Raw genomic sequence first — 9,692 nt, forward strand, 5'->3', positions numbered from 1 at the left:
TTAGCACATGAAAGAATATGATTCTTTGATTTCTTTCTATTCATTTCTGAGCAGCAGCCACTAGGGAAAAGCATCATCAACGTGGAGTAAGAATAAGGATTTGCATCGGAATAGAAACTAAAGGAACTCAAAAGCAGAGAGAGTAGAAGTGACAACATTACTTAGTATATGTTCTTTGTGACAACTAATTAAATGAACAGCACCATTAATTTCCAAAGTTTACAAATTCTTGGAAGCTATATTTACAACCCAAGTAAGGAACCCATTACATGTTCAGTTTGAAGAGGAAGGTGAAATCATCATGAGCAACAATTATTTCATGCCTTTGCCTGGGTCTCGCAGAACAAGTAGTGATACAAGAGCATTTAATGTTTACACTTTTCATAATACTGATTCCAATGACGTGCCTGTGTATTACAGATCTCGCTCTAACCATAACACTGTAAGTATACATATAAATATAATATTGGAAAAATTTTAAGTGTACCTGGAATATTAGTGTTCCAATACTTTTAACCGTTGATTTTAATTAATATATATTATATATATTTTTTATAATTAAGATAAACGGTTAAAACAACTGGAACATTAGTATTTTAGGTATACTTAAAACTCTCCTTATAATATATATAATTTTTATTTGTGTCATGATATTATTTATTTCAAAAATTTAAAAAATTTAAATTAATAAAAAGAGATAGGTAAATGGTTATATCTCTAATACGTCGATTCTTTAGCCTCTTTTTAGATTTTTGTGACAAGGATTGAACACTATATATTTTTATAATAGAAATTCTAATATCCTGTCATGATATTACTTTTCTCAAAAATTTAAATACATGAATAATTATATCTCTAATAATTGGTTCCATGATACGTGAGTTAGTCGAAAAGAAAATTCAATTTGTGACTATTTTGTATATGGTTTTGGTTTATAATAACAGGGTAACAGGAATTCAGGTGTGATAGATCCAAGGAGGGTGTGGGAAAGCAGAACTCCATCATCAGGACGCCACACTGCTCCAAAGTAAGACCAAATTGAAATATAATTTGCCTTAATTTAATTTAATTGTTTATGTAGGTAATAGGTTATCATTGAACAATTCCTTAATATAAATATGATTGCTCTTGATTAGTTTGATATTCATATTGGTTGAGTATTTATTGATGCTCATTCCAAATGGTATACACATTATAGGAATTAAAGTATTATGTTTTATGTAAATTTCAGAGAACACCAGCTAAACAGATTTGCCAAAGAATCAGGATTTAGCAATTTTTTTTCTAACTAACCATTAAACCTGTAAATTTTAGGTATTTACCTGTAATTATACTCCAACTTTAACTAGGTTCCTATAGCTAAAACTTGTACTCAATTCTTAATCAAGTTTCTCAGTGTAGTTTTTTTTAAGAAACATAAATACAAAAATTAGTCTCCAAAAAATTCTAACAAATATTTAGAATAATAAATTTTTTAGACACCAATTTAAATGTTTATTCTTTCATAAATTTAAACACCAATTGTTATAGAAGTTTTATAATAGATGGAATAATTTTGTCCCGTATCCCATGCGAGTATTTAATAATTGCGGTAGTAGTGCATATATTTTTTTATATAAGGCTATTAGATCGCAAAAATATTACTATATGACAAATTAAGCCTTTCTTCGAAATAATGGAAGAATCAATCTGTGCGACAAACATAATTTTTAAAGATTTCTAGAAAATAAAAATTTGTTAGAAACCAAGATATTCTATCTAAAGAATTCATTAGAACCAATTTGGATATCTGTTCAAACATGAATTAAATAATAAAATAGCCTAAATAAGAATTAAATCATATCAAATTTCCATTATTAAGAAAGTAAAAGGAAGAAACCAGGAGCATAATTTTGGCACAATGTTATTATTTGCAGTGCACAAACGTTGTAACCAGTGACTATAACTTTGGTAGATAGTCAGGGTAGAGTTTATTATATTTGATATTAATAGTTGCATAAACCAATGAGCCGCATCATGAATATCAAGTGATTATTTTCTTTCCAAATTTTCCCTGTGAATTTCACACTTAATAAACACAATTCAATTCACTCTCGTTTTGTTCAGTAGGAGCTTTAAAACATAAGGTTGAGGGGTTAAGACTCAAGAAAATCGTAGCTGATTTAATTGACCAACTTTGACCATTTTGCAGTTTTCAAGCACAACCACATAACAGGCAACAATTTCATTTTAGTAATGGCGAGATAGGAAGGGGCTCAAACCCCAGGTTCAGAGATATTTTCCAGCAATCACCGCCGCGAACCGCAACAACCACAGAGATTCCCCCACAAGTAGAAAATTCTGAGTCAATGGCTCTTAGCAAGCTCAAGAAAGAAGTCTACAACCCTGTGCCAAAGCGGCTAGCCCGGAGGCTCAGCCTATACTACAGAGGCGACAACAACAACGGGTCGAATGGTGTGCGAGAAAGGGAGAAAGAGAAGGATGAAGAAGGTAAGAGTTGTGCTGTTTGCTTGGAAGATTTTGAGGCAAAAGAAGAAGTTATGGTCACACCATGTAACCACATGTTCCATGAGGAATGCATAGTGCCTTGGGTAACAAGCAAAGGACAGTGCCCAGTTTGTAGGTTTGTGATAATTGAGAGAGTTAGAGGGAACCTTTACCCTTCTTCATTCAATAGCAGTAACATTGCAAATATGGAACCAAGTGAACTAATTGCTGGTGAGCTTTTGTCAATTTTGAGCGCCATGGAAGAAGCTTTTCAGTTGGGGAATGGAATGTACTAGTAGGACACACAAGAATTTGTTATTCTCGTGTTGGCAAGAAGCTGTGTCTCAACTTCGCAAACATATTCTACCTAAGATTTGATGGGATATGTACTGCTGAATTGTGACTTTGCGAGTTTGGTAATTCAAGTCCATGGTGCATCCAAGCACATAATCATCCCATGTTATGTTCTTTTTCCTACTTAAATCCATAGAGCGTTTTGTCTATTACTTTCTTCTATTCAATTGAAAAACAATTTGATTGAATAATAATAAACCCATTTGCAGCTCAGTAGGGAAGGAGATGGTATGTTTTTGCAATAATCTTAATCCACGTATTGTCTATTGTGTTGGCAGCTCAAACCATTCCTGACAATACCATAAGGTTCGGCTGGTTTCACTTAAAATCAAGACTCTACATCACCAATTTATGCACTGCTCCTTTACAAATTCTGTTTGGTATGCCTCGTTATGTGGGTGGGGATATACAATTCTATGCAACCTTCTTATTTAAAGTTTATTAACTAAGCTGTTGTACCAATAATTAAATATATACTTTCTACTCTTTTTTTTAAAAGAATACCATCTAGGTAAAATAGTGCAATTTTATATAAGAGTAAGACTTTTTATCTGTAGCAAATAGCAATTGTCCAAACCATTACACAATTCCAATTAACATAGAAAAACTAGCAACATATAAAGAGGCTGAATTGCACAGAAGCCTGAAAAGGATACTAAGCCACAATAACAGTCACACACAACATGTTTAAAAGCCACCACGAAGGCGAAGGACAAGATGGAGGGTCGATTCCTTTTGGATATTATAGTCTGCCAATGTACGACCATCCTCCAATTGTTTGCCAGCAAAGATGAGCCTCTGCTGATCCGGGGGAATACCCTCCTTGTCCTGAATCTTCGCCTTCACATTATCAATGGTATCGGAGCTTTCGACCTCCAAAGTAATGGTCTTCCCCGTCAAGGTCTTCACAAAAATTTGCATACCACCACGGAGCCTCAGAACCAAATGCAAAGTAGATTCCTTTTGTATGTTGTAATCAGCAAGAGTACGGCCATCTTCAAGCTGCTTCCCTGCAAATATGAGCCTCTGCTGATCCGGTGGGATACCCTCTTTGTCCTGAATCTTCGCCTTCACATTATCAATTGTATCAGAACTTTCAACCTCCAAAGTGATTGTCTTTCCGGTCAAGGTCTTGACAAAGATTTGCATTCCACCTCGGAGTCGCAAAACAAGATGCAAGGTGGACTCCTTCTGAATGTTGTAATCAGCAAGGGTCCTTCCATCCTCCAACTGCTTACCAGCAAAGATAAGTCTCTGCTGGTCAGGTGGAATACCCTCTTTGTCTTGGATTTTTGCTTTGACATTGTCAATTGTGTCTGAAGATTCGACCTCCAGGGTTATTGTCTTTCCGGTTAGTGTCTTGACAAAGATTTGCATGCCTCCACGGAGCCGCAACACCAAATGTAAAGTGGACTCCTTCTGAATATTGTAATCTGCAAGCGTCCTTCCATCTTCAAGCTGCTTACCGGCGAAGATGAGCCTCTGCTGATCTGGTGGAATGCCTTCCTTGTCCTGAATCTTGGCTTTCACATTGTCAATGGTATCTGAGGATTCCACCTCCAGTGTTATGGTCTTCCCTGTCAAAGTCTTGACAAAAATCTGCATGCCACCTCTCAAACGGAGCACCAAGTGAAGCGTTGACTCCTTTTGAATGTTGTAATCTGCTAGTGTCCTTCCATCCTCAAGCTGCTTCCCAGCAAAAATCAACCTCTGCTGGTCAGGTGGGATACCCTCTTTGTCTTGGATTTTGGCTTTGACATTGTCAATGGTGTCCGAGGATTCGACCTCTAATGTGATGGTTTTCCCTGTCAAGGTCTTGACAAAAATCTGCATGCCACCTCTCAAACGGAGCACCAAGTGAAGCGTCGACTCCTTCTGAATGTTGTAATCTGCTAATGTCCTTCCATCCTCAAGCTGCTTCCCAGCAAAAATCAACCTCTGCTGGTCAGGTGGGATACCCTCTTTGTCTTGGATTTTGGCTTTTACATTGTCAATGGTGTCCGAGGATTCAACCTCTAAGGTGATGGTTTTCCCAGTCAAGGTCTTCACGAAAATTTGCATGCCACCTCTTAAACGAAGCACCAAGTGGAGTGTGGATTCCTTCTGAATGTTGTAATCGGCAAGGGTTCTACCATCTTCAAGTTGTTTTCCGGCGAAAATAAGCCTTTGCTGGTCAGGAGGGATTCCTTCTTTATCCTGAATTTTGGCCTTGACATTATCAATTGTATCGGAACTTTCCACCTCAAGGGTGATGGTCTTGCCCGTCAAGGTTTTCACGAAGATTTGCATCTGTTCAAAACAAAAGCCACAAAATTTTCAACCACCGAGAGTACTTAGACATCAAACTGAAAATTAAATCACAAACCTAATCTCAACAAAATCATAACCGCAACCAGTTCAGAAACCATTACTTTCTACAGCTTTGACAAAACAACCAAAAACCGCAAACCAATTATGAGACTCACCGATTCAGTACTATGACAGTATGTATACAGAAACCCTAATCATGAACCTCAATACATAAAAAACATATCTTGGCACCAATCTTCCAACAACAGACACTAAACACGTGACTTGTTTAAGAAAGATTAAATCACAAAGCATAAACATATCGAGAAGCATAACCTAATCAAAATTTCCGAGTTCGTATTAAAAAATGATCGGATCGGAAACAAGGTTAAATGAAAAAAAGAAAATCAATAAGAACTAACACACTTCTCCTAAATTCGAAACAAATCAAAGCAAAAAAATAAGCAAATGCAAAAGCAATAATCATCAATAACCTAAAGCAATCATCAAACTACGCCCTCTATAAGCAGATAATAGCAACCAATTAAAGCAGGTAGCCAGAATCCGAAGACTTACCTTGAAACAAAGATCGCTATGAACAGAATCAAGAAGATTAGGTTTTTGCTATCAAAGAACTTTTCCGTATTTCCAATTGCGAGTTGCGTACGATAACGAGGGTTGGAAGAAAGGGTCGAATTTTATAGCTTTGAGGTGCCGACTTAATGACGAAAATATCGTTGAAGCAACGAATAAAAATGTGCCACGTGTTAATGTTAACCTCGACGATAAGCAAAGATTAGAATTAGAATGACTTTTAACAGAATTAATAACAGAGTCCGTTAATCATATATGGTTCCACAATAATCTCGGAGCTTCTTTTTCTTTACCTTTATTTTTTGTTTGGTTCAAATTTTGGATCTTCCAGCCTCATATTTTTTGTTTTAGCAATTAACGGGCCAGCCCTGAAAAAAATAGGGTACAAAACTAGTGACCCATTCCTTACCAAAAACAAGTAGTGACGCATTAGGATGAGTAACCCAAAAATGGTGTACATTGGGGAATTGCTGCTATATGGTTTAAGATATAAAAAATTAAAATCTGATTCCCAAATGGTGATACATAATTCAATGGGCAAAATGAAAAGGAGAATTCTTATTACATCACCAATTGATTTTAGAGAAGTTATCTTCTATATAAGGTTGGACAAATCTGAATTCGATTCATAATATCTGCTGTATTTGTTTGTATTTGATATAAAATTTGTAGATATATAAAATAAGTTTATCGAATCAAATTTGATCTACAAATAAATAAACTCAATAGTAAATTTTAAATTCAGTCTAATAAGAATCTAATAGTTAATTAAAAAGATCAATGAACTACATATATATTAAGATCAAGAAGTATATTAAAATTAATAATCAAGATTTTTCATTTATATTCATGGATCGAGATATGTTTTTATTTTGATATATTTTCTGATAATTTAATATAGATCGTCCTAGGTTCAGTAATTCAAAGAATTCTAATAACTAATTCTTTTATTTATTATATTTGCAAAATAAACAAACCTTAAATAATATTAGCATTTTATATAATCACATACTCAATATTCGAATGTTATCATTTATATCAATTAATTTAAAATGATAAATTCATGATAATCGACTGAATGGAGCCGATTTGCTTACACCCAATTGTAGACTTAAATAACAATAAAAATTTGGGGGAAGAAAAACTTAGTTACCAAAGGAAAGTTTCATATATATATATATATATATATATATATATATATATATATATATATATATATTTTACTAAAGTAGGTAAATTTTCATCCGCTACCCCTATTCCCTATTTACAATAATGAACTGTCATATTATTCAATATGAATTTTTCTAGCACCCCTTGAGTTTTGCACTTTTGCCTGCCATCGGCATCAACCATTTCAATTAATTCAACCAAACTCTTTGCCCAGTGCCACAGTTGTAGGTTTAAGAACGGGACATGCCATGCTAACGCTAGTCCAGAGCCCACATTTCCTATCTAATTTCAAACAAATTGGTTTATCAAAAGAACACGTTTTATGTATTTGTCATATTCTCTTCATATTAATGCATTGGTCGTATCTCTTAAATGCTGATTTGAAGGAGCACGACTTAATCATCATAAGATAAGGAACCATTATAACTGCTAACGACCTAGTCACCTGGTATAAATATAATAACTATATTACATATACACTAGAATCAATTATTAAAATCAACCATCATTATTTATCATCTAAAATTGTCATCGTCCATATATACTAAAATTAATTATTAAAATTAACCGTCATTATTTATCATCTAAAATTGTCATCGTCCTCTACTTGATGATCTCGCTGATGATTCTGATGCGGCAGCACTGTGGGTGCTAGTATTTGTGCTGGTGCAAGTACAAATGAAGAGAAATCGTCTCCAACACCATTATTCTCACACACATCTATTCATAGCAGATAGTCATTTGCTGACGTATGTGCTGTATCTACTTCAACTCCTGTTTTAGAGACTCTATCTCCGTATTTCGAACATCCTTTCATTATACCTCTCCTCAGTCAAATGTAGTTCGTGAACTTGATCATGCAGACTTTAGGTCAGATTATAGACCTACTCACATAAATCTAAGTCCTGCGAATCTTTAAGGTTGGTGACCAAATTTGAGAAAATCCTGAAGGTAAACGTACACAGATTGCTGATAAAAAATGACCTCATTTCAAAATGCGGTTCTTTTGTGGTTCGGATGCGGTCTAGTGCTATACGCTATCAGGATCCACCACGGATGTGCTCGAGGCGTTACCATTGTCCCCCGTTTACTAAGATTGCTATGCCTGGCCTCGAAGTTCTGGGTGTATAAATCCTAACATATACAATATGAATTTTAACATAACTATAGATATGATAGTATTTTATTAAATTCTATAAAAAGTCGATTACTTTCATAAATTTTCGTAGACCACTGATTAATAAACTTCTCCTTATTCTCCTTGAGCATGTAAGTTTGTTTGAAGACCTCCACCGTGAAAATAGGATGGTCTAGCGACTTTATCTGCACATATTGGATAAGCATATTAAAAAATGTGACAATTAATTAAAGAAACAAAGAAAAAACTAGCTTAGCATATTTAAAGAAGTTATACCATTTTGGCCCTTTTCTTCATAATTGTGGCCGAACCCCCTGTATAATTTGACGCATTATCCGACGCCTTGTTGGTCCTATTTGTGGCCTGACGACATCAGAAATCCTCATTTGTCTCCCAGTACAAATACAACATCTTATTAATGTCGATTTTGAAGCCATTGCGTCAGGTGATTTTTCCGCATCCACACGTCCTCTAACATTTGTTGAAGACGTTTTACCATGTAGTGGTGAAAATCTTCTTTATCATTTGGGTTTTAACATGAGGCTCAAAATAGAATGAACAAAATGCAAAAGTTTCTTCTTTGGCTATAAATGCTTCCTAAGACTTGTGAATTGGTAAGTGTTCCATCACATAAAAAACTAAAGAGAAATATCATCTCTAGCTTACATAATATGACGGGAATGTTCTTCTCCATGACCAAAAGACCATCAACCCTTAATTTGGTAGCATACAACTCCCTAAAGAAGTCACTTATTTCTGTGAGAGATTTCTAGATGTTAGTAGAAATTTCTCTAAAGGTGACAGTCATGACTTTTCAGCCCATCAAGCTTATTTTGAGCGACATTTGCACATCTATCCGAATTAGAGGCATAACGATTAGGAAATCTCAAACCCCCTAATCCACCTACAAATATTTTGTCTCTGTTCCTTTGTTAAAGCATAGTCAGTCTTTGGCTTAGACCACCGTCTGATTCTCAAGCCTCATTGAGTTTAGATCAGGTTGCCTGCAAATCTCAACAAAGTCTAACCTAACCTTATCGTTATCTTTAGTTCAATCACCATTTATGACTATGTGCATCATGTCACCAAACACATTTTTCTCAATATGCCTCACGTCTAGGCAATGGAAAACTAAGTTATCCTTCCAGTAAGGCTATTTGCAAAAGATACTTTGCTTCGTCCAGTTATGCTCTCAGTCGTAACCTTGAGTTTGCACTTCTCTTCCATTATCGATGATCCTCGAGATATGACTAACATGATGCAAAACCTCTAAACCACTCAACGAACGAGGCCTCTTCCTGTTCAATTTTATTCTTCCATAACGAGTCCTTATTATGCAAAAAATGATGGTCGAACTCAAGGAATCTACGGTAACAATTAAACCACAAATTCTCACCCCTATTATTTAGCCAAAATGACTTTGTATCTTCCATACAAATAGAACACGACATCCTACCAATATCCTATATGCAAGAAAGTCATTGATAGTCCACATCAACATAGCATGCATTTGAAAGTTTGTTTTAGTTGAAATGTCATAGATCTATATACTCCAACACTCCACAATTCATTTATCTCATCTATCAAGGGTTACAAGAACACATCAATTTTGGGTTTAGGGTTACTTGGACCAGGTATTATACAAGTTAGAAACATGTAT

General features: G+C 35.0%; 2 protein-coding genes across 2 annotated transcripts; one reads left to right on the top strand and one right to left on the bottom strand.

Annotated features, from left to right (window-relative positions):
• The first annotated feature begins 219 nt into the window (after positions 1-219).
• On the top strand, positions 220-3,402 carry LOC130968012 (uncharacterized RING finger protein ECU07_0330-like). Its single transcript, XM_057893087.1, has 3 exons — positions 220-442; positions 945-1,027; positions 2,192-3,402. Exons 1-3 carry the CDS (start codon positions 302-304, stop codon positions 2,781-2,783), a joined length of 816 nt encoding a protein of 271 aa, XP_057749070.1. The 5' UTR covers positions 220-301; the 3' UTR covers positions 2,784-3,402.
• LOC130968011 (polyubiquitin-like) lies at positions 3,350-5,942 on the bottom strand. Its single transcript, XM_057893086.1, has 2 exons — positions 5,707-5,942; positions 3,350-5,130 (listed from the first exon to the last, which is right to left on the bottom strand). Exon 2 carries the CDS (start codon positions 5,128-5,130, stop codon positions 3,529-3,531), a length of 1,602 nt encoding a protein of 533 aa, XP_057749069.1. The 5' UTR covers positions 5,707-5,942; the 3' UTR covers positions 3,350-3,528.
• Between the last annotated feature and the right edge of the window lie 3,750 nt (positions 5,943-9,692).

This window comes from Arachis stenosperma, chromosome 3 (genome assembly GCF_014773155.1).
Source record: "Arachis stenosperma cultivar V10309 chromosome 3, arast.V10309.gnm1.PFL2, whole genome shotgun sequence".
NCBI lineage: Eukaryota > Viridiplantae > Streptophyta > Magnoliopsida > Fabales > Fabaceae > Arachis > Arachis stenosperma.

Bases quoted from the DNA above. Each gene is read 5' to 3' on its own strand.
- LOC130968012 (XM_057893087.1), top strand. From the start codon at position 302: ATGAGCAACAATTATTTCATGCCTTTGCCTGGGTCTCGCAGAACAAGT. The intron at 443-944 runs GTAAGTATACAT...TTATAATAACAG, and splicing joins CTCGCTCTAACCATAACACT to GGTAACAGGAATTCAGGTGT. The intron at 1,028-2,191 runs GTAAGACCAAAT...ACCATTTTGCAG, and splicing joins GGACGCCACACTGCTCCAAA to TTTTCAAGCACAACCACATA.
- LOC130968011 (XM_057893086.1), bottom strand. From the start codon at position 5,130: ATGCAAATCTTCGTGAAAACCTTGACGGGCAAGACCATCACCCTTGAG.